The sequence below is a fragment of the Xiphophorus couchianus genome, chromosome 12 (assembly GCF_001444195.1).
Source record: "Xiphophorus couchianus chromosome 12, X_couchianus-1.0, whole genome shotgun sequence".
In the NCBI taxonomy this organism is placed as follows: Eukaryota; Metazoa; Chordata; class Actinopteri; order Cyprinodontiformes; family Poeciliidae; genus Xiphophorus; species Xiphophorus couchianus.
Genome location: NC_040239.1, coordinates 29999980 through 30026573, shown reverse-complemented (window position 1 = coordinate 30026573; position 26594 = coordinate 29999980). Strand labels below are relative to the sequence as shown.

The 26594-nt window shown below is 42.6% G+C and overlaps 1 protein-coding gene across 1 annotated transcript; it reads right to left on the bottom strand.

The window, feature by feature from the left end:
• Nucleotides 1–1677: 1677 nt before the first annotated feature.
• On the bottom strand, nt 1678–25249 carry specc1la (sperm antigen with calponin homology and coiled-coil domains 1-like a). The gene is made up of 16 exons (XM_028033820.1): nt 25035–25249; nt 17510–17663; nt 17298–17421; nt 14804–16452; nt 13863–14070; nt 13555–13628; nt 12860–13035; nt 11994–12157; nt 11311–11459; nt 10425–10515; nt 8930–9019; nt 8690–8849; nt 8368–8470; nt 5957–6073; nt 5818–5877; nt 1678–5113 (listed from the first exon to the last, which is right to left on the bottom strand). Exons 2-16 carry the CDS (start codon nt 17624–17626, stop codon nt 5024–5026), a joined length of 3372 nt encoding a protein of 1123 aa, XP_027889621.1. The 5' UTR covers nt 17627–17663; nt 25035–25249; the 3' UTR covers nt 1678–5023.
• Between the last annotated feature and the right edge of the window lie 1345 nt (nt 25250–26594).

The following is a 26594-nucleotide window of genomic DNA, read 5'->3' as shown; positions in this document are numbered from 1 at the left end:
CTCTCCGGGGGCGGATCACGTAGAAAACATTGTAAAGATGATGGTAGACCCCCCCCCCACACACACACACACACCATAACTCACCCAGCTGATAGACGCTGCGGCGCTGCTTCTCTCTACACTCAGTAAATAAATACAAAAAAAAGTTCATGTATTTTAGGAATCCAGCGCAAAAAGTGAAACTCACACATCTTTATATAGATTCATTGCAAATTCAGTTTCACTTTTTTTTTTAAATGACATGAGACTAGGAGAACATGATTTAAAATCATAAATGTTACTGACTTGACTGTTGTTGCAGAGTCACTCACGCCCTTCACCAAGAGTATTGGTGGTATTGGTAAGTTTAGTGGAAGGAAAAAATGTCTGTCTGGAAAAAAAAAAAAGATCCACGTGTAAACGTAGCCTTGAGAGGATAAAAGCAAAAACTTATGAACATCATCGCATGAACAAGCTTATTCACAAGTGATTTTAACTACAACTGGAGGTCAGACTCCTTATGGAGAGTACAGTGATTGGACAGTGTTCCCTCGCCTGAATGTGGGCGACTGAAAGAACGAGATCGCGGATACAAGCGGCTGAAATGGGTTTTCTCCGTAGGGTGTCTGGGCTCTCCCTTAGAGATAGGGTGAGAAGCTCAGTCATCCTGGAGGGACTCAGAGTAGAGCCGCTTCACATGGAGAGGAGCCAGTTGAGGTGGCTTGGGCATCTGGTCAGGATGCCTCCTGGACGCCTCCCTGGTGAGGTGTTCCGGGCACGTCCCACCGGGACGAGGCCCCGGGGAAGACGCAGGACACGCTGGAGGGACTATGTCTCTCGGCTGGCCTGGGAACGCCTCGGGATTCCCCCGGAAGAGCTAGAAGAAGTGGCCGGGGAGAGGGAAGTCTGGACCTCCCTTCTGAAGCTGCTACCCCCGCGACCCCCGACCCCGGATAAGCAGAAGAAGATGGATGGATGGATGGCATTTAGATTATTGTTTTATGACAATACTCTATAACTGCCATATTTTTTTTTTCTTATTGTTGACCAGGAAGGATTTTAGAAGGATAAGGGCCCCTGGGCTGGAGCCAGTTTTGGTGGCCTATCCAAAAAAAACAAACAAACATGATGTAAAATGAAAGCAGTACATTAATAGGCAGGTCTACACATCACCAGGTCTAAAATGTCCCAAGTCAGATGGCTCCATTTTGGTCCCAGAAAGATGCATTATAAGTTTGGAGTTTTCAGAAATCGTCACCCTCCTAAAATAAGAACCCAAGTCTCTTTGTTTGGGCCAAAAGTTATTTTTGAAAAAAAAGAAAAAGAAAAGGAAAGACACCTTTTTATTGCCAGATGATTTGGGGAAAAAAGAAAAGAAAAAGAAAGGGGGGGGGGGAGGGGAGCACCTTTGGCAAAAAACACAAACAAAAAAACACTAATGCCGTTATTATAATAAGGTGACGATATCAGAGAATTGTACACATAAATAAAAATGTAATGATATTACAACAACACACCTCGTATGACTTTGGGAAATGTGTTACCATGTTCTATGACTTTTATACACATTGCATAGTAAAACATGCTACATGTTTGGGGCCCGGGGCCGCAGCCTTTTCTAAATCCAGCCCAGATGTCGACAGTCTGACCCGTCCCAAGTTGGCAACAACTAAAACAAAATAAAGATGACAAAAAAAGTACTTTTCAACGTTCTTTTATAGCTACAGGAGAAAAAGCAACATAAAACAATAACAGAATAACATTTTCTTACATACTCATGATAGTGTGCCCTTAATACTGTAGCTTAGTGGCTTTTACACTCGCACAAACACTCAGTTCTGATTCTTTCAGCTTTGACTTTCACAAACGTAATGTTCAGTAATACATGTCAGTGACTGGAAAGAAAAAAAAAAGATAAACAGAAGGCAACGTGGGAAACAAACGAGGCAAACTAGAGCAGGTTCAGTGGAAATCTCGAAAGGATTCTTCAAGTAAACGAACACAAACGTGGTGAGACGACCTGTCAGGATCCACCTCCCTGTTCAGAACAATACGCCGCAAAGGGAACCGTTTAAAGTTCCCCAAGCTGTGCGACGCGCCCATCGCGGACGGCTGCTGCATCGCGGGGAGCTGGAATGCGCTTCCCGGCTTTCGCCAGCTGTCTGCTCCCTCCTCAGCAGGCCGGGGCCTCAGAGTCCATCAATCACTCCACGTCGGCACATGCTGGACCTCGTAAAAAAAAAAAAAGAAAAGAAGAAGGCATCCCAGCACCAATAAAGTGTGACCAGACACACATTCTGCTTCAAATCCCAGATTCCTGTCAGGAGCAGTAAAACGCCGGCGGTGGAATTAAAACACGCCGCAATAAACTTTAGAGTTTAGACTGATAATCAGCACCACATTGTCTCTCTCTCTCTCTCTCACACACACACACACACACACGACTTTTCCCCCACCCCGCTTGTGAAAAGAAGCCAATTCCTTCCAACGCCAGTAAATAACTCGCTCCATCTTGTACGCGGAGCAGAGGCAGCCATTGTTGAAGGCTCTTGTGCTATCTTTAAATCGCTGAATGTCTAAAGCAGATGTACGCTCCGCGGCGATGAGACCAGGCAAGCCTCCACATCCGAGAGGCAAAAATAGTGCTTTTCCTTGTTGCTATTGATACCGCTGGCGGAGGTGGACTGACACCGTGTGTACTCTCCCTTTCTTCTGATATCAGGGAGACGGATGAGTGGTTCTTATGATGGGATGTTGTAGACAGAAAAAAGGGGAGAGATCATTTCTACCAAAAAACTCACATTTTGAGATTGACCTTAGAAAATTTCTAGAAAGAAAGAAACGGTGGAGATTTCTGAGTTTGTCAAAACTTTCCAAGCAAGTTTGAGTTTTCAAACTGTGAAATTTCAATGTTTTTCTAGAAAATGAATCCTAAAAATTTCTTGTTTTTTTTCCTAGAAAATGTTCAATTATTCAAACAGACATTTTCTTGCTTTTTCTAGAATTTTGCTGAGATTAATCTCAAGATTCCAGAGTTTTTCCTAGCAAAGTTTTGACTTGTGGACCTCAGAAATGTCCTTGTTTTATTTTTTTTTTCCTAGAAAATTTCAGAACTTTTATGGCAGAAATTTACACAGCTTTTATTTTCTCCTCTTTACAACGACCTTAATACACAGTCACAGATTTCAACCTCTACACAGCAAATGTCAGAGTTTCTCAATAAGGCAAAGGACAAAGCCTCGCATGTTTCAGGACGTCCTTTCCAATCTGGTGTCCAGCTGTCAGTAGCGCAGGCCTCGGCTCGACTCTTAAGGCAAGAACATTAGTGTGGCATACAAAGAAAGAAAAAAAAAAGCTTATCTCAGTGCAGCTACTTGCTGTGTGTGCAATAACTTCATAGATAGGTAAGACACTCAAGTAATGACTTCATGAAAACTATGCAAATAAATAAAATAATAACTTTGTGTGTGAGGCACAGGCAGCCCACAGCAGTCAGACAGCCTGACTAAACGGTTGCAGGCTGGATTTCGAGTGAACTAACGGCACACAGTGTCACGAGTGTGCAATAGTTATGCTAAGGAAAGACACAAACATAAAGAAAAAGAAGAAAAAAAATCAGATAGTTGCAGAATGGATTATATAGTCACTTTGTGTCATTTAGAAGCACAAGAAACGTCTCGTTCAGAGAAGAATTTGATATTTGGGCGGTTTAGTCGCTATCCAGGATTAGGTCAGTCTGCAATGTGAGGTGACGGCCAGCTGGTAACTTACACGACCTCTGCAGCTACAACACGACTCTGCCAAAGAGAAACGCACAACTATCTGCAAAACCAAGAAAAACTGTTGCCCCCCCCACACTCTCCGTCTAGAACAAGCTGGGATTACTCTGACTACAAAACAAAGCATGTTATTGATCATTAGAGGTGCTGGAATGCAGATTTTTTTATTTCCTTTGGCCAGAGTCAGGCGTTTACGCTGAACCCGGCGCCGAACCTCGCATTAAGAACACACACAAACAAAGCGCAGATAATCCCTTCCAATTATTAGGAAAGAAAAACGCACATCAATCCAAACAACTCCAAGACTTTTCCCTCAAACTCGAGGCCTGATTTTTTTCCACAGAACACATTCCGCTGAGGGCTGCACTCTGCTCACGCTTTGGTTCTGAAGGAATGACGCCGTGTGCTCCGTGTGCCGAGTGAGAACAGTGCAGACAAGTTACACAGCCATCAGGAAAGCTTTAGGATATTTATGCAACTTTAAATGAATATGAATCAACTTTCACAGATCTATAAAGAGTGAGTTAGTGTGGCTTATACTGGGTGATGGAGCTGGAGAACCTAACAGCACTTTATCCTGGTTATAGCAGGTGAAAACAAAAAAAACCAAAAAACAACTAGAAGTCTATGATACTTATTTGGCAACTTCACAAAGCGACACAGAGCTCATTTCTTGGTTCTCCTGCATTAAACTCACAGGCACTTTATCCGCTGAAAGAGAGGCATCTGCATCGTACTGTCATGTCTGGAAGACTTGGTGCAAAACAAGTCCAAAGTGTTTCCAAAAGGAATATTTCAAAAGATTAGGCAACCAACCAATCAACGCTGCGGGCTGGCATAAAAAAAACACACACATAAAATGTAAACTCCGCTTAATGTTCCGACCAAACGAAAGACATTTTGAGAATTTCCGAGTGAATTTAGGGTTGGAACAACTACCTCATAAACATCGTGGAAACAAAAACAACACAAGCCAAAACAGAAGGCACTGACATTTTTCTTTTGCAGCTCCTGATCCACGGATCTTCTGGACTTTTTCCAGGGGATCCAGCGGATTCTGCGCAGACCCGGCTTCGACCGGTTACCTCTCATGGCTTACTAGTGCAACGGTAAACATGTGATTGACCCCCAGCTGCTCGAGGTCCAAGCTCAGCTAATAGCTAGTAGCGTGTGGTGGGGTCGGGGCGGTGAGGTCTAACGGTTGCCAGGCGCGTCGCCACGACTGTGATTGTGCTGCTGCGGGTGCGAGGCGCTGCGGTCGGGAGTCAGGTCTCGAAGTATTTGTAGATGGCGGTGACGTACGTCATGACGCTCTGCCAGTCGGGCCGCTCCGTGTGGGCCATGTCGTTGATGTCCTGCAACAGACAAGGAGGCGGTTTGAAAAAGACGGAGGCCGAGGGAAAGCGTGGCCCTTAAAGACGACAGATCAAGACCAGAGATTAGTTTGGGGTTTGTTTTTGTTGCACTCAGTGGTTAAAACCATATCCGCCCTGCAAGAGAGGTTACCAGGCAACTAAGTCTTCTGATGCACCTGTTTCCGTGCAACAGCAGCGTCTGAACGAGGATTTCTTTATCTCTAGGTAAAGCTTTCTCTCCACCTGTCAGAGAATGATCTGCTACGTGAAAACTGTGGGCAGAACCATTTCTCTAGATGGTTTTCTGCACAATGTGAAGCGGAAACTGTTTTCATCAACTTACAAACAATGTTTATAGTGGAGAAATTGTTTCAATCTAATTTTGAACTAAAATAGATCTTAGAGTTCTGCTTTTGTTTTCCTTTGAATTGTGATTATAATCCCAGAATAAATTCTGTTTAAAAAAAAAAAGAAATGTCTCAAGTCAATTCAGCAGTTGTTTTCTGTGCCGGATTGACATCGGAGACATAAAAAGCAGATCGGTGCATCCTTATCAGAGAGAAGCTGGGAGCTAAATCTGGTGTAAGGCATCTCTTCTTTTTGTAAAGATTACACACTGTCCCCGGGAAAAATACAAAAAAACAAACAACCAAAAAAAAAAGGTTTGAGTGGATTTGGAGTAACAGCTCGTCTGCAGAGCTTACCAATGTGCATTTGATGCCGACGCTCTCTGCAGCCTGGAAAGCTAACGTGAAGTTTCTCCTCTGAAGAGAGAAAGGGAGACATCTTTAGGTCACAAGTACAAATGTAGAAATGGAACCATGTAAAGGGAGCGCTGCTCGCCTTGTCCTGACTGCTGAGCTCCTGGTATGGGATGTGTGCGGGCAGGTAGGTGTGCAGCAAGGCGCAGAAGGCCAGGCCGTCGTTCCAACTGCTGCTGAAGTTGGTGATGTCGATGTTCTGGAAAGAGGCGCGGCGATTAAACGGTGCCGCGTTATTCTGGAAACATTATTCTCATAACAACTGGAAAAGTTCAGGATTTATTGACAGAAAACGGCAACTCGATCTGAACGGCACAGGCAGAACTCATCCGCCATCGATCATCGCCTCGACCTTTAAAAAAAAAAAAAAAAAAACACGGAAAAATAAAAGCCTCCAGCAAACATTCGCCGTAATCGCACGCTTCAATTTCCTCAACATCACAACCCATCACCCTCTGGCTCATCGCTGTTTTGTCCGTTTGTTACTTGCAGAATGTGCTTAATGTTGCACACTTCCTGGAGAGACGCAGGAAGCCATGGTAACCGTGACCTGTGTCCCTTCAATGTGGAAGAAAACGACTCTTGTGACAACTTCCCAGGCATTTTCTGAGTCACATAATCAAACCTGTTTACTGCTGAGGCAAACCTGCTGCCAATTCTCCATCCATACCAACAAAAATACCTCGGAAACACAATAATCACCTTTTTACTTTTTTAATCAAATTACAACCAAGAAATATCAACCTATTTTAGGTAGGGGTGCAAACAATTAATCGACTTACAATTAATTGTCGATTAATGGTTTATTAGATTGAAATTAGTTCCACTCGTTTAACTAATATCTTCCATTTAGACCTGTTTTTATTGTTGTAGTGTGGCCACCATCCAGCAGAAGGCGCCACTGGTCATCCTTAAGCGGAGCAGGCTGATGCAGAAACAAAGATGGCGGGGTCATACCAGAACGGCAAGGAGAAACTGTTTATTAAGTCAGTATTTAATACAGCTGTCACAAAATAATGTTACAATTGAATTTAAAATTTATATATATTTTTTTAATTCAGTATATTATGAAAAATCTTATGTTATGCAAAGACTATGGGTCCTCTTGACACAAGAGAAAACTTTAGGTTAACTCATCAATCGATAACTTGCATCTCTAATTTTACTGGGATTTTTTTTGTGAGAGAAACAAAACACAGTGGAGTGGATGAAGAAGAACTTAAAAAGTGCAACCTGCATTTGGATTCAGACCTCAGAATCAACTCCACGTTTTACTGCCGTTACAGCTGCCATCCTTAGAGGCACATCAACCAACTTTTAACAACTAGAATTACGTCTCAGGTTTTTTTCCCCCCGAAACGCCGCCAAACTGTCAGGTTGAAAGAAGAGTGTCAACGTGTCGACTGCCACACCTTTTACATACATGAATGTTGATAAAAGTTAAGGTTAACAAAGATTCAGACTTAAGAAACCATGAAACCAGCGATGTGGGGAAGTGACGTCCTGGAAAGAAGATAAGAGTCTGCCACAGATGCAGCGGAAAAGCGCTGCATATTTTATTTAATCTTTTCTTCTTTTTTTAAAATAATCTTTTAACTTTTCGGTACACACGAAAGGAAAGAGTTGTCACTGGTGATGTTTTGGGCAGGAATAAGAATTTAGCTACCAAAGGTGCAATAACTTGACTTGTGTTTGGCTTCAAGCAGTTTTCTTTGGAGAAACCTTACAGAGTTTTCTCCAACATTCTCCTTGTAAACAGACTGTTTAACAACCTGTGGGGTTTGAGTTGAGTTGTGCTGTTCGTGAGTTTCCCTACAGCCGTCTGAACGTATTTATTTAACGCTGTTTTATGGTGTTTTCACTCCTGATAGTTCGGTAGAATTGGTTCGATTGGGGACATTTGTTCCATTTTCAGCTGGTGTGGTTCTCTTTCACACTGCACTGTGTCAAAAGACCCAAGACCTTTGAAAATACTGTTCCCCTCCTTGCCTGTGGTGGCGCTGCAGCAAGAACTACTGAAGGAAACAAAGAAAACATCTAAAGACGACACCGAGCGCCACTTCCTTCTTCACAAAATGTGAACAAAAATGGAGAAGCGTCACATTTCAGCGGTTTTAGGATTCCTCTGTTGTCGTTGGTGGAAGGCAGCGAGCCAGTTCTCCTCCCAGAGCAAGACTTGTATGTTTGTTTTGGTTGGATTTACCCAGAATTCCCTGCGCCGCAGAACACGTCCTGCTTTTGGAGTGGTCTGCGCCCGGTCCGCTTGGCGTTCACATATACATTCGTACTGCGCCAAAGTTCACTTCAACCGAATTGAGACCAAGGTTTTTAGGCAGAGTTCACTTTTTTGATCCGCATCAGAGTTCCACTACGCGTTCACACCTCCCCAAACGAACCAGACTTTAAAGGTAGACAAACTGGAGTTTGATTAAAGCGGAACAAACAGGGACGGTGTGAATGGACCCTCCGTTTAGATCAAGTTGGTTCTCATACCTGATAACCTTCAGTCTTTTTTTGGCACCACTTGAGCAAAGCGTTTCTCTTGGAGCCTCCATACTCCCTGGCCAGCGCTGACAGAGGGTCCTTTCTCTCCTCTCTGTTAGAGAAACAGACAAGAGACTCATAAGCAGGGAAAAGATTTCAAGGTCCAAAAGGGCGAACGTCTTCAGCTTTCCTTCGCTTTTTGAGTTTTTGTGATTTGGGTGCAACGCTTCTGTACTTATCAGGTGATTTCACGCAGACGAGGAACGTCTGAGACAGGACAGATACGGGAACTTCGCACAACCTTCTCGTTTAGCACAATTTGTGACGGTACCTCAGGCGGCTGCGGGTGGTGGGCGTGACGGAGGCGGTGGGGGAGGAGGAGGAGAGGGAGAGGGGGGAGGAAGCAGCGCTCATGGCCATGAGGGAGGTGGAGGAGGCTCCGTCCGACGCCGATATATCCCTCTTCATCTCCTCACTGCTCCTCCGCGACACTACGGGACACAGATCACAGCATGGATTCAAACGGATCTGCTCTGAAATATCACATTAACTCTTGACTGACGTCTCCAACCTGAAATGGCCTTGGTGGAGTCGATGTTGGAGACCCTCTGCAGGACGGGAGGCGGTCGGCTGGTCGGGGCTCCCCTGAGGAGGTGCTCAGCTGTGGGTACATGACAACATCGACGCCGCTGAGTGATTGCATGACGAACTTCCTCCCAAAAAGTGGATGTAACCGGGGACATGGGGAGGATGGGGGGGTCAGCTAAGAGCCACATTCCAGTTCCTGTGAGTTCAGGGAATACAGAGGCACGAAGCCGCCTCCCTCACCAAGAAAACAATAAATCACTGAAAAAGTAAACAAACGTTGGAAACTACGGCCAAGATTGCACGTTCGCAGAAAACACTTGAGCTCGCTGCAGTTAAGAGTGGACGGACTCTGTCCACATGGAGTGGACAGAGTGGACGGAGGGGACAGAGGGGATGGAGTGGACAGAGGGGACAGAGGGGACAGAGGGGATGGAGTGGACGGAGGGGATGGAGTGGACGGAGGGGACAGAGGGGATGAGTGGACGGAGGGGACAGAGGGGACGGAGGGGACAGAGTTGTCCTTCATGTTGCCCTCTCATCGTCTGCTCTGCGTAGAATCCTTATAAATCCCGACTGGAGCCTCGGGAGAAAAGCGATCCCGTTTGTATCATACAAGAGGGATCAAGCTATTCAGACTTGTTTCCATGACGACATATGACGTGACGCTACTTGACAACACAGTATTTAGTGCTTTTTCACATTTGCATCTGCAGCGCCTTGCAGAAGTATTCACACTCTTCCCATTTTTTCATATCATCAGCTTAATAGCTAAACACTTATTCAGGTCTCGTTCATTCTCCTGCGTGGCTTTGTCTCGTTCACATTGGGTGAATAGTGAGCACGGACTGCCATTCGTACTCTTACCACAGACTTTGATTAGGCCATTAAAGCATATAAATACAATTAGATTATAACTATTCTAGCTGCTGCATTTTGTTTTGTCACTTTCCTAAAATAATGACCCAAGTAATTTTTTGCTAAGAGTGATTTTTTTTTTTTTGCCTAAATGATCTTTTGGCAACAAAAAAAAAAGACACAAGCCATTATTTTAGAAAGCTAATTTAATGCATGCTAATCTCTTAGGCTTTTTATTGGTTAAATGTTTTAAAAATGATGCATTGTTTTTGTTCCACTTCACAAGTGCAAAAAGATTTGAGAATTTCTTTTACTTTTTTTTTTTTTTGCTGTATCCTAAAAGTTAAAAAAAATGTTTTTTGCTGCAACAAAAAAACTTAAATTGTGAAAAAGCTGCAGACTTCTTGCCGCTCGTTTTGAAAGTGAAACTCATATTTCAGGAATTCATTTCATGTCCTTTCCGTAATTATGGGTCACAGATGGTTAAAAACCCAAAATGTAGAGCCTCAAAAACATTTGAATATTACATAAAATATTCTACAGAAAGTCAATTAACTACTGCAGAATCTCTGGAGGTGTTGCTGTGAAGAAGAATGACTCTACAGGGCGGAGAGCGTATTTACCTGGCATGGTCATGTCTGTGTAACTGGGTCTCTTGTCACTCAACGATGAGAGGGGTTTGGTCGCCACGATAGACCCAGCAATGGAGTGTCTCTGAAATACCAAAACATGCACTTTAGTAGATTTACAAGGCTGCCAAGAATAGAAGTGGACCAATTACAAAGATGGGATATCCATTCAGAGTAAAGTAAAGATCACTGAAGGCTACAAAAAAAACCAAAACTGTGCTGCTCAAGTGAATCTTGCTAAGGGACATTTATCCACTTACCTTTATGTATATTTGAGTTTGTATGTAAAAAAAAAATTTCACTCATGCGAATATGAAAAGTCATCATTTCAAACTTTGGGAATTTTTTTTTTTTAATTACTGAAGTTGTGTCATCCTTCCGCTCATAACAACCAACGATATTCATCATTAATAGAAATCTGAGCAGACCACTCCCACAGAGAGTTCGAATAGGAGAAAGTGAAATAAGAGCCTGAAATAAAAACGCTAATAAGTAATGAAGTTTTTAATAAACACAAATAAGTCCATGAAATAATAAAAATAAAATAAAGTGTTGGAAAATAAAATTCCATAAATAAGTTAAGTGCTATTGGTAAAATAAACTGTTCCCAAGTAGGAAAAATGTATTTATTTATTTGCTGGAGCATTTAGTAATTATGTCTTATCAACCATATTTATTTATTTATTTAATTTTGAATTAAATATTTACCATTTTTATTATTATTTAATAAAATGTTTCATTGTATAACCAGACACCAAACATGATTTACAAATTGCTTACAGAGATAGATTTGATATCATTGAAATGAGGGGCCAGTCGGTGTATCTGTGAAGCTGTTGTTATGTCAACACTACAGTAATGCCGTTTTTGTTTTCCACACCTGCATGGGTGAAACAGCAGCTGCTGGGGGGGTCTTCATGGGGCTGGGGCTGAGGGGGGTCCGAGGTAACGGGGGAGCGACGGCAGTCGGAGCAACGGCAGTCGGAGCGACAGCAGTCGGAGCGACGGCGGCGCCGTTAGAGGGCGGGCCTACAAAAACACAGAGGATGGCAAAAAAAAAAAGAAAAAGTTTTAGAATCCATTTTCACATCTATGAAAGAAGATGAAAAAGAAACAAAATAACTTATACACCTCTTACAGCATGAAGTTGTGCGCGTAAGATTCCACCCTCACCTCTCTTTGGCGGCAAAACGCCTCCAGAAGGGAGATGACTACAAACTCTGACAGATCATCAGTAGAGCAGGTGTTTAAATCAGCTAATCAACCACTGCAGTGGTAGATTAGCTAACAGCTGCTGTAGCTAATCTACCACAGCGATCACTTATTAACAATCGCAAAATAAACATCAAGTCTACAACATAAAGCTGTAATTGACTGAATGCTCTGTTCTTTGTGTGGGAAATGGTTGAGTTTTTTTTTTTTCCGGTGTTGAATCTTGAGACATATAGTGGCATTGTTGCATGTTGCTTTGGCAACGTGTCTGTGCGTAACATGAGATATGCAAACGTTAAGACGACTGCGTCGGTTGGACGGAAAGCGGAGCAGGTTCAGACGCAGCGGTACCTTGCGAGGCGCTGTCGAAGCTCTTGATGAGCGTCTTCACGGTGGGCGACGGCTCTGAGGAGGTGGACGATCTCCGACTGAGACCCATCCCCTGTCTGAGGGCCGCCAGGTCCCGCTCCACCGCATTCATGTAGTTGTACACTCGGCCTCTCTCCTCCTCTTGCCTGGAAAACCAACAGGGTTCAGCTCAATGTGCGCACACACACACACACACACACACACACACACACACACACACACACACACACACACACACAGAAGCACTTTGAAAAACTGAAGTGAATGTGACAAAGCAGTCAGACGGATATGATTACAGTAGCAACCCCTAGAAAGATTTCACAGGGATGACCAGACTGGGCAAGTAAAAAATGTACATAGAAATTATTATGGAAGATAATCAACACCATTAAAAAAAAAGAAAAAGAATTCTGACTTTTTTCTCAATTCTAATTCTGTGTCCATCTGTGGGTCAAAGTCCAAATAAATAACCAAAGATTCTTAGGTATATGTCATTTATGTGTTTAGCATATGCAAATAATCGCATGTGAATGTTGAAGAATTTGAATTAGTATGAGTTGCAAGAACATTTCATTTATTAATTTGAATTTTTCTGTGTTATAGGATTTGTAAACCTGCACTTTATCCACTCTTGAAAGCCTGCCTCAGATTTATTTGGCAGATTTGAGTTTTAAGACTGGATTTGCAAAAACATCATCAGGCAAAACAAGAAAAAAAAAGGTAGAATTCAGAGAAACAATCTGATAGAGAAAAACAGCGCTGAAATGACTTAAAACATCAAATGTTTTGGGGGCGCCACCACTTGATTGATCATTGTGAGGAGTTTTCGCTCCTGAGCTTTGACTTACTTGCGACTCTTGACCTCGTCCAGCTCCTTGCTCAGCTTCTCGTTCTTCTCCTGCGCCTCCTGCAGGCGGCGCCGCAGGTCTCCTATCTCCTCCTGCGCCTCGGACTTGATGTCGTTGGCGATGACCACGGCCGTCTGCAGATCGGCCTGGAACTGGCGCCACTCCATCGACTCCTCCTGCACGCCAACACACACAACAAGATAAAGGAGCCGGAGTAAATATTTACACGATTCATTGAGCTCAGATGAATTCTCTTCATGTCTTTCTGTCAACACTGAACAAAGCAGCTGAGATTGCAGTTTGCAGAATGTTATCACTGAATCAAAACTGACTTTTTGTGGTGGTGTACTTTTTATGAGCAATGGCACCAAGCTTCGTTTACTTAATTAAGTTAATATTTCCACTAAAGTTAGCTGATATTATTAATGTATTTGAATATAAACAGTCTGATAACACCCTAATGAATACGTTCACCAGGTGAAAACGATTTTATTGCTTCTTATTTGAGAGATTCAACTCCGTTTGTCCACAACTGCAGACGTATTTCTGCCAGCATTTCAAGCTGATAAATCCATACAATGTAAAACTGATATGTGAAACTTTCGCATCTCGTGATGCATAAAAACCGTGGAAATGTTTTTCCAAAAGGCCTCTGGGGAACAATTTGCTGTTCAAGGATCAAACTTTGTGCTTACCCTGAGTCTGCGATGGAGAGTCTTGATCTCTCTCTCCATGTCATGCTTCTGGTCTTGCAGCTTTTTCACAGAGTCTGAAATAAAAACAAAAACATACTTTTTACTAAAGCCTACAAGGTTATCAGAAATGCTATGAAGTCCATAGTTTTCAGAGAATATGTACAGTAAAAAGTTTAACTTATTCGTACATAAAATCAAACTGCCATGTATTGATTTTATGTATGAAAATCAATACATGCCAGATATCCTAGGATACTAGAATATCTAGTATTCTCTAGACAACTACAGTCTGATGTGAGGCCACTTACTCTCCAGGTCCGAGATGATGAGGTTGTCATGGAGCTTCAAGGCTCGGTGCTGCTCCACTTCGTCCTCCAGCTCAAAGATGGTCTCCTTCATGTCGCCGATCTCCGTCTCCTTCTCCTGCAGCTCGATGCGCCGCTTCTCCAGAGCGCCCTCCTGCTCGGTGATCCGGCGCTGCGCCTGCTCCTGGAAGCCCCTGTATTCACCGTCCAGCTGCAGGAAGAGCAGAAACCTTCGTCAAAAATAATTAACAAAATCATTCCAGAGGATCATTGTGATATTCATAGCTCTTGATTTTTTTAAAAACATTCTTTCACTTCACAATCACAATCCTTAAAGTATTTTATTGGAATTTCATGTGATGAACTAATAGAAAGTCGTGTAGAGGAGTGAATTATAAGGAGTTTTCAAATTGTAAGAACGGTATGTATTTATAGTAAGCCCCCTAAGTAAGATAATTATCATTGTGATAAACAATAAAATTGTTGTTTTGAGAGCATTTTCAAGTGATGCCATAAAAACGCAGGTTCACACTCTGAAAGACCAATAAACTTCAGTCTTGTAAAAGAACACTTACCTCTAGAACTGGAAGATATTTCAAATATGCACAAACAAAAAAAAAACATAACCAAAAGCATTAAATAAAATATAAATAAAACATACACACACAAAAAAAATCCATAGATAACAGATTATAACTTTATAATCTGAAAACAGAATTGCTTTCTATTAGTTCATGACATGAAATTCCAATAAACAGAATCTGAAAACAGAATTGCCATTCAAACAGTTATTAATAATCAGAAGGGAAATTATTGAGATCATTTTAACTCATCATGTGATTAATTGATTATTTGTTTTCTGGCCCTTCCACCGTAGCGCTAATAAAACCAAATTAGATCGACCACATTCGCATTCCCTGACCTTTGACCTCGTGCTCTCTAACCTTGCAGAAAGTCTCCTGCAGCCGGCCGAGCTCGCCGTGCGCCCGCTCCAGCTCCTCCTGCATCTTGGCCGCCTTGGCCTCCGCCTCCTCCTTCCCCAGCCGCATGCCCTCCAGCAGCTGGCAGATGTCGTTCTTGTCGCCGGCCGTGTGCAGCGAGTACAGCTCCGCCACCCGTTGCCTCTCCTGCTCCAGCTGCGCCCGGCAGCGGCCCAGCTCGGCCTGGTCGCTGCTCACCGCCGCCTTGTACTCATCCAGCGCCGCCTCCAGCGCCACCCGGTCCTGCCGCTCCGACTCCACGATGCGCTCCATCTGGTGGTTGCGCTCCTTCAGCGCGCCGATCATCTCCTGCGCCTCGGCGTTGTCCTGCTCGGCCATCTTGAGCGTGTTGGACAGGTGCTGCTGCACGCCCAGCAGCTGCTCCCTCTCGAAGCGGGCGTTGTCGGCCAGGTCGCCGTAGCGCTGCTCCAGCTCCAGGTAGCGGCCACTCTTGATGTCCTCCTCCAGCGCGTAGGCGACGTGGTGCTCGTCCAGCAGCGAGCGCAGGTACTCGATCTGCCTGCCGTACTGCTCCAGCTTGTCGCTCTGCTGGCACAGCGAGTCCATGAGGATGACCTTCTCCTCGCCGAGCCGCTCGTTCTCCCCGTTCAGCTCCTGGGTGATCTGCTGCAGGTCGGCCAGCTCCTGCAGCGTGGCCTGCAGCTCCTCCGCCGTGCTGTGCTGGTTCTCCTCCATTTGGTGGATGCGCTCCGTCAGGCAGGCCACCGACACCTCGCTGGTGTCGCCGCTGCTGCCCCTGCGCGAGCGCACCGCCACCACGCCTGGGGCGCACTCCGACTCGGACGAGGAGGACGCGCCGGAGGGGGCGTCCAGGGCGTCGTCGCTGGACGTGACGGCCTGGTAGACCTCGCTGGACTCGCTGTCCAGGTTGTCTGCCGAGCCGCCGTGCTGGTGACCCGTCAGCAGGTCCTCCAGGGAGCCAGGGGCCGAGCCCTCCACCGAGGATGTCAGCGCGCCGGCACTGGCCGTGTCGCCGTGCGCGCCGCTGGCCGACAGGTCCGGGCTCAGGGAGGACGAATAGCTGAAGAGCTTGTCGGTTCCGTCCAGCCGCTGCTCCAGGGAGAAGCCCAGCGCGTTGAGCCGGTCCTTCAGCATGCGGTTCTCGCTCTTCAGCAGGTTCAGCTCCTCTCGGATGGCTCGGTTTTGCTCTTGCAAGAGGATCAGAGTGGATTCCACGTCAGCGGCTGTGATGGCTGACACCTGGGGCTTCTCTTCCTCCCCGGCCTCCTCTTCCTCCTGCTCCTGGGGCGTCGCCTCCTTTCCCCCCAGGCTCAACTGCGCCCTCATGTCCCTCAGCTCGCTGCGGAGGTGGAGGATCTCCACGTCTTTGCTGTTAGCCAGACCCACCAGATCTTTCACCTTGGCTTCCAGAGCGACCTTATCGCTGATCTGGCCGTCTGATTTGGACTTGCTCATGCGGCCGTCTGATTCGGCCACAGTCTGGCTCTGGGAGCGTTTTCCCGAGGATACATCCCCCGATGCGCTGCCCAACGCCAACTGCTTCTTAGCAGCTGAACCTCTTGATGTCCGAAGGCGATCTCGCGAAGAATTTGGTTCCTTGGAAGTCGTTGATGTACGCTTGAACAGAGACCCTTTGAAGACAGAAATCGAAAGACGTGGAACTTGTAGTACAGGTAATTAGAGGCAGGATTATGTATTTTTGTGACGTTTTGCTGATGATGACTACCCAGGATTTTCCTAGCGATAAGGATGCTAGGGGAGTCATCCAGCAGCCCGTTGTGTTTTTGGGTTAAAAATATCTTTCAAATTGATAGGAAATGTGAAAACCTGACTAGGTAATAATGAATTATTGGATGACTTTATTGAAGGGGCAGTATTATGTGTTTTCTAGGCACATTATGACATTTTATAGCTCAATCAAGCAACTACATTTATTTTAATTGTTATAAAAATGCAATCATGTTTGATTTCTTTAAAATCAAGCATGATTTGAAAAAAATTTGACTTCCTAATTTAACGGCTTGAAATTGGGCATCTGTCTCTTTAAGAAGCTCCTGCTCTTTCCGACACTCCGCCTTCAGGGAGTCATCACAACATGGCTCATCTATTAACCCTTTAACAACGTTTATACCAGCGTTAACCTGAGACGTATTAATGCTCCATTCCACCAGGTTTTTGCTAATTGCTGCTGGCTAGTCTGAAGGATCTGAGTGGGGGAATCACTGGGGAAGGAGTTGCTCTGTGGGGGTTGAGCTCTGAGGAGAAGCTGAGTGGAAGGCAACGCCCAGTGAGACCAAGTGTTTCTGCACCCTGAACGGTTGCCACGGGGAGACTACAGGATTTCTCAAACATGCACTAAAGAATTAGGGCAACACAACAGGTATGTTTTTGGTGAGAGAATACCATTACAACATTATGTAAAGCTCTAAAAACGGGATCTTCCATTATACTGTCCCTTGCATTGACTGTGGGATACCTGATGTAGTTTTTGGCTTGATTTCTTGGTTGGTAGAGCTACTTCCAATGGAGCCAGTCTTCTTGGTCTTAGTGGCAGGATTCCCTCCGGCCATGGGCGCTAAAAGATCATCATTGCTTTTCACCTGAAAGAACAAAACCAACACTATCACACCAAAAAACAAACAATGATGCTACATGGGGCCAAGTCCTTCATCACACGGCGAGTTTCACCTTATTCAGAGGTGCGGCGCTGACACTTTTGGCTGAGGACTTTCCGGCGCCGGCGGCCTCCGATTTCCCTCGTTCCCCGCTGACCTTACTCGCCGCTGGCCGGGCCGACTTCTTCATGCTGAGTTCTCTGATGCTGACACATTTACAGCTCAAGCTGAAACAAAAGGAAGGTGGGAGGAGAAAGCTGGAGTCAACGACTGCCTGGAGAGTGGCAGCTCCAGTTTTGATTTGAAAAAATTCTGGAAGCTGACGAAATCTCCCACAGCAACTCCCACTACAGGATCTCCTCCCCCGAAATACGGAACTGGTAAAAGTAGTTATACCTGCTGAAAAACGAGAGGAAATTGACATGTGCAAAGTGTCATTTGTATTCGGCTCCTTTTACTCTGACACTTCTAGTATTGAAACAGTTAATTGGATTAATTATGATGAACAGATTATTGAAATAATTGTCAATGAATTTAGCAACTAATTAATCAATAACTGGAGTATACGAAGGGAAAAAAGGACATTTGCTGAAAGAACAAAACACTCAGCAGCAAATAAGCCAGAACTAAAAAAAAATTACAAATATTAAAATAATCATACATACATACATAAATACATGCTTGTTTTTATTGCATTTTAGGCAATAAAATGTTTATTTCTTATTTAAAAGAGAATTTGTATTAGTTTAATTATATATTTTAATGCATTGCAAAAAATGCTGAAATGAAAAATTGGCAGAATATGCCAAAATTTTTTTCGGGCTAGTCGTCAGAATGATTGACAGATCAATGAGTAAAATAATTGTTAGTTGCAGCCGTAGATCCTTCCAATTAATAAACACGAGGAAGAAGACTCTTCCTCTGTGGTGGCAACATCACGCTGTGGGCAGCTATTTTTCAGTATTTTGCAGATTATTGTTCTTTTAAAGGTTTTACAGTCGACCTTTTCCTTCCAGCTTGAAGCGATTCTTTACTTTGTTTTAACTCACTAGGTAAAATCCTGATAAAACACGTTGAACTCTGTGGTTGTGACAGGTTGTAATTTGTTTTAACTTATCAATAAGTTCATTTTACCTCATCAGTTAATGATCAATTAAAACAAACTCAATAATTTCCATTTGAATGTTTTCTAATTTTTCACTTTCGTCTCTTTCTACCAAACATAGGATGAGAAACATCTTCAGTCTGGCGCTTCGCTCCCTTCTTTTGGAGGACAATTTTATTTACAGAGATTTTATATTTATGGTAATTTGATTCATTGTTTCTGTTGTTTACTTATTTTTTGGATATTTAATAGTCCAGTGTTAATTGTTCGTTAGAATTTAAAGTTTTTTGATCTCAAAAAATTATTATCATTGCGTCATCACCATTACAGTACTTTAAAAATGGTCTCAAAACAACAACGCTGTAGTTTGTCACAAAAACGTCCGGAACAATTTATCATCCAGCAAAACGGGTTATCGCGACAGGCCTTGTTGTGACGTCGCTGACGTTACTTAAACCAGCAACGTTTTATTTCAGTCACTCCAGTGATTATCTGAAGCCGGTGATAAAAACTGCTTCCATTCAAATCTAATCATTTAGTGTTAGTGGGTCGAGCACAATTATCTTAATTAGTCCGCCTTTGTTCAAAGATCATTTGTTGTCTGACAGCATCAGAAGACTTCCCCAGACCTCCACCAGATGGCTCTCATGTATGTGTCAAGTTGATTCAGTTCAGACTGGCACGTTCCTGTCAGCTGCACTACCAATCGCACTGAGCACAGGAACCTCAAAGTAGTTACTGTTCAAAATGTCAGAAGAAGTCAGATTGACAACCTGGTCGTTTCAATGAAAAAAAAATGAGGGAGAAAAGCATTTCTCTGGTGTTTCTTCTAAAAGATCAGCAGAACCAAATAAGGAAATCCAGATTCCTCCACAGATCAAATGGAACGCTGAAAGCAGCGAGGCTGGCAGTGAGCTTAAGAAGGTAAAAAAAAAACCCCGACTGATTTTCATCCAACAGCCAAGGAGTGAGGAATTTATCAATACCATTATTTTAAAACCTTTAGAAGATGAAATGCTCCTAATAACAATTTGAACTGGGCAAATCGAGCAATTAGGCTTCATTAGAAATGTGCTTTAGTTTAGCAACATATGATTCAAATCAAACGCCTGGACAGAGGGCTTTTCATTTCCCCAATAAACCCAGTTTATCTGGTGGTGAGCAAGGTGTTGATTTTGGCTGGGGCTGTTAAACATGTGCAACAAAAAACCCACAAAAAAAACCAGAAACACTGCAAGTTGTTCTTGGTTGCTGATGCCACAAAAGGAATAAAAAGGAAGCCAGGACACAACAGAAGACAAAGAAGATCAACATAAAATGTTTCAGATTTCCCTCAAGATGAAAAGCTAAGCTGAAATGATTTATTTAACAGAGGAAACTCGGCTACAATCTACATCTGAGTCAGTGCTGTTGTTGTTTCCCCCTCAATAAGAATTGTTTGTTTGGACAGAAACATCAATGAGACAAGCACTAAATCAGAAAGACAGGAAGCTGGCCCACTTATCCCAACAAGGGATAAGTGGGCCAGTGTTGTGGCAATTCTGCAAATCAACCCTTTTTGGTGAACGCGGGAATAAATCTGCCATTTTCTTGCCAACGTTTTCTCCCAATAGATTCAGAAATAACTTTAGCAGATAAAAGCACTTTTCTTAAAAACCACAAGCAGTGATGGATTTCAGATGCGTCTCCGAAGTCCAGGTGCTTCCTGCATTCAGTGGTCTGCTTTTAATACTCAAAACTCTTCAGTTATAAGATTTATTTTTTTTTCTATAAATGATCAGAATGGGGATGTAGCTGCTAGGCGTTCAACTGCAGCATTAAACAAACCCGCTAGTCCCACTGTGCTAGATCTTATGACGATCTATTGTGAACATGAAGCAACAAATGCTTTATAAAGACCAAAATACATACAAGAAACTTTTTCCGCGTTTTTTTTTTCTCATGCTACAACCACAAACTTTAAAGTATTTTAGTGGAATTTCATGTTAGACCAAAACAAATTGGTGAATAAATAATAAATAGTTCTTGTTGACACTTTAAATCGTTATCACAATAATATCACAAAATATTGGGATAAAACTTTTTAATCCATATCGCCTACCAATAATCTGTTCATGTGGTTACCATTACACAGGCCATAGGGAAAAAAAAAAAAAAAAAAGCACCACTGAGGTCCAAATACAAAGTTTGTGAATTGGGCTGTGAAACAATCAGCAAACTTCCAGAACATTTTACCAAACATAAAATATGAATTTATCTACAGGAGTTTGTGTCTCATGAAAACACATATAGCTCAACTTGGCAATAAAGCACCAATAACATATATTATAAAAGAATTATGCATTTGTGGAAAGCTCTTTCAGACATATAGCTAAAGATCTCACTACTCACTTGAATGATTTAACAAAAAATACCAGTCATCTGCTGGAAAGAATATTGTGCTTCAGAAAACCTTGTGTTGTAAGACTGGTCATCCCTTGTCTTTTTCCCCAGTTACCATATTCGGGCTGTCATGGACAAATGACTGCAGGCTACATTTCTGTTTGTAGAAATGAAGTGAAGGATTTGTTGGGTGAGATCAGAAGGAGATATTCAGAAAAAACAATTAGATCGCCGGCGAATTCCAGCCTAAAGAATTGAGAAAGATCAACAGCTGAAACGCTGCAGCCGTGGCTTTCAGTGAGGATTTGAGTCAAGTTTGCTGAAACTCTTTTACAGTCTTGGGATTTAAGCCAAAAAATAATAATTTATTGTGAGGAACGTTTTTTTAAGGGTTAAAACTACAACAGAAAGCTTATAAAATAGATCTACAAAGTCTTAGGAACAAAGGAAATCATGACGTCCATTTATTTTACTCTAAATCAAAAAAGAAAATAAGGTGGGAAAAAGAAAGCCGGATATAGCCAATATAAAATGCAGCTGCTGCAGTAGCTTTTCCTTATAGCCTCTTGGTTCACAACACAACCAGTCATCATCATCATCATCATGTTTGTTTCTTTACGACCTCCTCTGTCTTTGTGCATCTAATTGCTCCACTTGTGTTTACAGTTATGCTTCTACGCCTGCAATTATCTGCAAGTTTATTCGCAAGTTTGGCAGAAAAGAGAGGTACTGACATGTGCACTGAACAACGAGCCAGTTCTCTGAATAGCTGAATGTGTGTCAAGGCAGATGTCTGAAATGGAGAGCTGTTAGCTGGAGTGCGGCCCTTTTGATTTGGCCTGAAAAGACGTGGGAGTGATCGCTGGGGACCAACAGAGCAGATAAATGAGGCGCAGTGAGCAGGCTTTTCCCTTCCCACACTGCAAAACGCTCTGCGCTCTCTCTCTCTTTACCCTGCAGGGCTAGGCCATCAACACAAAGCTTTACATGGAAACATATGTATTTATGCAAGTATGTGTAAATGCACAACCACATGCATGTAGTGAGGAATCTACTGTTCTGATATTCGTGATTACTTAAACGTCGAAATGTCCACAACTATCAACTAAGGATGCACCGATCCACTTTTTTCACTTCCGATACAAATACCGATGAATACCGATATCTGAGGCTTGAAAGACATTGCTGAACTGTCTAAAATTCTTCTTCTTTTTTTATAACCAACATAAATTAATTACAAATTTATTTAATAACTCTGCACCAGTACAGCAAACTCACATACACCAACAGGTTCACAAGCTTGGTCAAACATGTAAAAACTACACAACTTTAATTTGTTCCGCCAGTGCAATTAGGAGTAAAACAACCATGGATGTAAACAGTCACATGATATATTTATAATTCAGTGCTCATCATCTAGCAGCCAATCAGAGGAGATGTCGGGGTCTTGCTCGGGCGTTGCTGCGGCAATTTTACAGAAAAAGTTATGGATTCAACACGTTGGATTGACACACTACTTTTTATGAACTGTATGATGCTGTGAGCTGCACAATGTCTAGGAAAAACTAGACAATGTTTTTCCATCATCAACCATCATCCTCCTACCACTTCCTGTCATCTTCTTTGTTGTTTTCTCCAGTAGTAACTTCTGGCTGTTGATCATGTGACTCGTGATGAAAAAAAAAGTGTTGCAGTTTTGTGAAATACAGCTATTTAGATATGACTGAAAAAACTAAATCATTGTAGAGCAAAAACTTTTTAATTGAAAAACATGCTTTTTTCCCCCCAAAAATTGCAACAATTCCATTAAGCAAATTTATTTTCATACTTTCAATTTGTGCAATTTTATGGCTAATGTAAAATAAGTAATAATAAAAGAAAGACAGGTCGACTATCTTGGTCAAACATAAAAAATAAAGTGCAACAAACTTTCTTTCAAATTGTTCAGAAAGTGCAATTACAAATTCTAAATATAATGTAAAAATAAAGTATAGTCGCTCAAAGCACAAAGCATATAATTAGACTGAATAGATCCGCCCTTATGAATCGGACACATAGCCACCAATACCAGATCTACAATTTCTGACAATATTGGTACCGATACAGATATTAATATCAGATTGGTGCATCTCTACTGTCGACTAGCATGATTTGGCAGAAGTGTTCCCAGCAGGACTATTTACATGCGCTAAAGGTGTGTAACCAGTAAGCTATCTACAGGCCAGTGTTTGTGGTCAGAAGAACACACACACTTGACCTAATTTAGATCAATAGTACCTGATCCAAGTATTAATGAATGCGATGGAGCCCGGTTCAAGACTTCCAAAGCAACAAGAGAGAGCACTGTTCTCTTACAGACAGCTGAACAAAAGCATGGGACTGGGGGGAAAGAGGGAATGAAACAGCCCAGGAGGAGGAGGAGGCGGAGGTGGGAAGGAGCAGTGTTCATGCTTTAACTGCGGGAGGCATGCCCTGGTCATAACATCAGCTTCCTGTGACGGCGTCTCCCCCCTGCCTCCAAAGATATAATAAAATAATTCACGCTTCAACTCTACAGGGGCGACTGTGCAGGGACAAGGCGGCATCGGTCTGCCTGAGACTGAGCAGACGTTGTCCAAGACTGAATTTACATGGTGTTATTAATAGGAGGGGCTGGAATGTCACGTTTCTGCTCGCAACGTAGCCTCGAGTCACGAGACGGCCGCCGGCATTTCACTGCCTTACGGCTGGAGCGTAAGGACGTCTGGGGAAGGTATATCGTGTTTGTGAAAAGTATTCACATTTCACAACTTTCACGTTTCAAAATGACGCACGGTCGCCAAAACGCTACACAAATCAAATCTGAAAAGTGCAGGGTGTGTTTGCATTCAGTCCCTCTAACCCTGACACTTTTAATGAAATCATGTGAAATCATAACACAAAGGATTGCACTATTCAGAGAAGAAGCCAAAGAGGTCCATGGTAACTGGAGGAGATGCAGAAATCTACAGCTCAGGTGGGAGAATTTAAAGCACATCTTTTAGTGGATTCCAAAATAAAAATCTTACAAAGTTATCAAAGAATGTCTTAAGATGAATACTGTAGCGTTTAAATGTTATCTTCTGGAAGTGTAGTCCAAGTGTGTATTGTGGAGTGTAAATAATCTAAAGTATCAATTATTTATACTTTAAGTACTGCAAAGGAACTGGACAGTAGGAGACAGGGTTTCCGTAGTAATAAGCTCCATCAGATGGGCGTCTATAGGCCACCAATAAGACACTTATGAGTTTTCTGAGGTACCAGGGAAACCTTTACGTTGGCAACACAAACATTAGAAGAACCACAGCAAACAGTTAGCCGTCAAGCTAACAGCAGCTCACAGAAGTGCATAAACATGTTCATCACCAAAGCATACGTGATGTGTAAAGGCAACAGGGTCACTGTTGATACGAAAAACATCAGGAGAAGCTGTTTAAGATGAACCTCACTAGCTAGTTAGCTCTACTGTGAGGCAGGAGTTAAACTTCCTGTTTGGTTTTATACTTTCTAAATAAAAGCACAAAGAAAGACACGTAGGCAAAAACCCCTTATAAACTTATTCTGTATATGTGATAATTACAACCAATTGAAGTATTAAATTAAAATTAGAGCTTACATAAAGACGCATGGTTTGACTTTAGGCAAAGCAAGCAACAAACTTCGAATAAAGTTGAAGCTAAAGCTGTTTTCACAGCAGAGGTCAACAAAGAGTGACCTCTTTGTTGACCTCTTTGTTGACCTACCAGTCCGCACTAAAGTCCTAAAAGCAAAACTCTCCACATGGAGAAGCTACGTGACAGCAGCACACGCTTATTGTGAAGTTCTTACGCGTTAGCTTCGAAATAAATGGGCTAACTTTACAGCTGAATTAAGAGCCACTCCAATAGATATAACGACCTTCTTTCTTTTTAAAACAAAAAGATACGAACGTGGAAATGTAGTGTTTTCGTGGCGTTTGTTACATTTTATAGAAGGGACGTGGTCGTTTTTTGAGCGAGTTACGGAGAACTTTAGGTTGTTGATGCTAACATTATGCTAGCAGTGTTAGCATAGTCTGGGTGAAAAAGACAGCGGACCAAAACAAAGACCCTACCTTTGGTTCTCCTATTTCTTCCAACTTGACGAATTGATTAAAGCCCGACGAAGATCCATTTGCAGCCGCTGACAGTCCACGGGTCCCACCGCTTGTGAAGGCAGCATCGGTGCTTCGGCTCTTCTCCTCTTCCTTTCAGGAGGATCCTCTCTCCGCCTGCCTGCCTGCCTGCCTGCCTGCCTCCTTCCCTCCGGGTCCCTGGTTTCATCCGCTCAGCATCACTGCACAGGACGGACTCTCAAACATCATCATGAAACCTGACACTGCGCTTTTGTAATAGTTAAAACAACAGAATCACATACCAAGAAATGTTCACCAACCAACCAACTAAATTAATAATAATACTACTTGGAACAACTACCGTAAAATATATTTGAAAGTATTAAAAAAATATATCCATAACTGAGGAAAAGGATTGATGAAGATATTCTGGACACTTGAAAACTTTATGTAATTATATATATAAACATAAAACTACATTTCAATTAATCTAATCTTCAATTTCCTGAGGGAGTCTTCCCAAGGGATCAATAAAGTACAAGTCTAAGTCTTCATTTACAATCTGAAATGATGAAATTTAACATAAAAAGTAAGGACATTTGTGTTTTTCTTTTTTGTAACAATTGTGTTGACATTAAATATAACATTAGAAAGACAGTTCCAACAGGTTTTGGAGAAGGCAGTGCTATGGTTTGTGGCATCATCTCCTTCACAAAAAATATTTGTCATTAAGGGCTGGAAAAAAAAAAATTAATTCCAGAAACACAGATATGTGATTCTGCAAACAGAGGAAGTCCCATATCTCTACTATTGGTAATCGAACTCTACCCACCAGAATGCCACTGCCCCAACCTGCAGAGTGGGGTTCATCAAAGACTAACTCCAGTATTTGGGAGTGGATGGGGTGGAATGACCTGCCTGCAATCCTGACCTCAGCCTCTCTGAACACTGGTGGGATCAGCTTGGGAGTGCTGTTCATGCCGGACTGACCAACATAACCACAACTGAGTGAGGAATGAGAATTTCAAACTTGCAAAGTTGCAAGTTTCACCAATTTGTTCTCTCTAGTTTTGGATGCTGTGTAGCTGGAAGGATTTTTGGCCTGTTTTTTTTTTAAAACTTTCATACAGTTATGCGGCAACACTGTATTGTTTTTACAACTGAAGGCAGTTGATTAGGATGTCAAAACCCCAAATAATATGAACTATAACCCCAAATCCCATTGGAGGCGAAAATGAAACTTTATGTATGCAGAAGAGGACCAAAGAGCAAAGAGAAGAAAGTTCAAACCATCTCTTCATAATGGGCAAAGATCATTATTGAAGAGGAGCGGCAAAAGCAAATGAGGTGGATTAGCAGTGCTCCCCAATAACTGATGGTGTCATCAAAGTTAATGTGGAATATTCTACTTTAGTAGTTCAGCAGCGTTTTACTTGGGGGTGGAGGGAAGACTTGGAGACATCCATTCATTAAAGTTAGCTAAATGCATAAAAGATTTTTGAAACAATTTCTAATTTGTTATTAAGAATAGACTACAAGAATTTTCTAGGCCAACAAAAT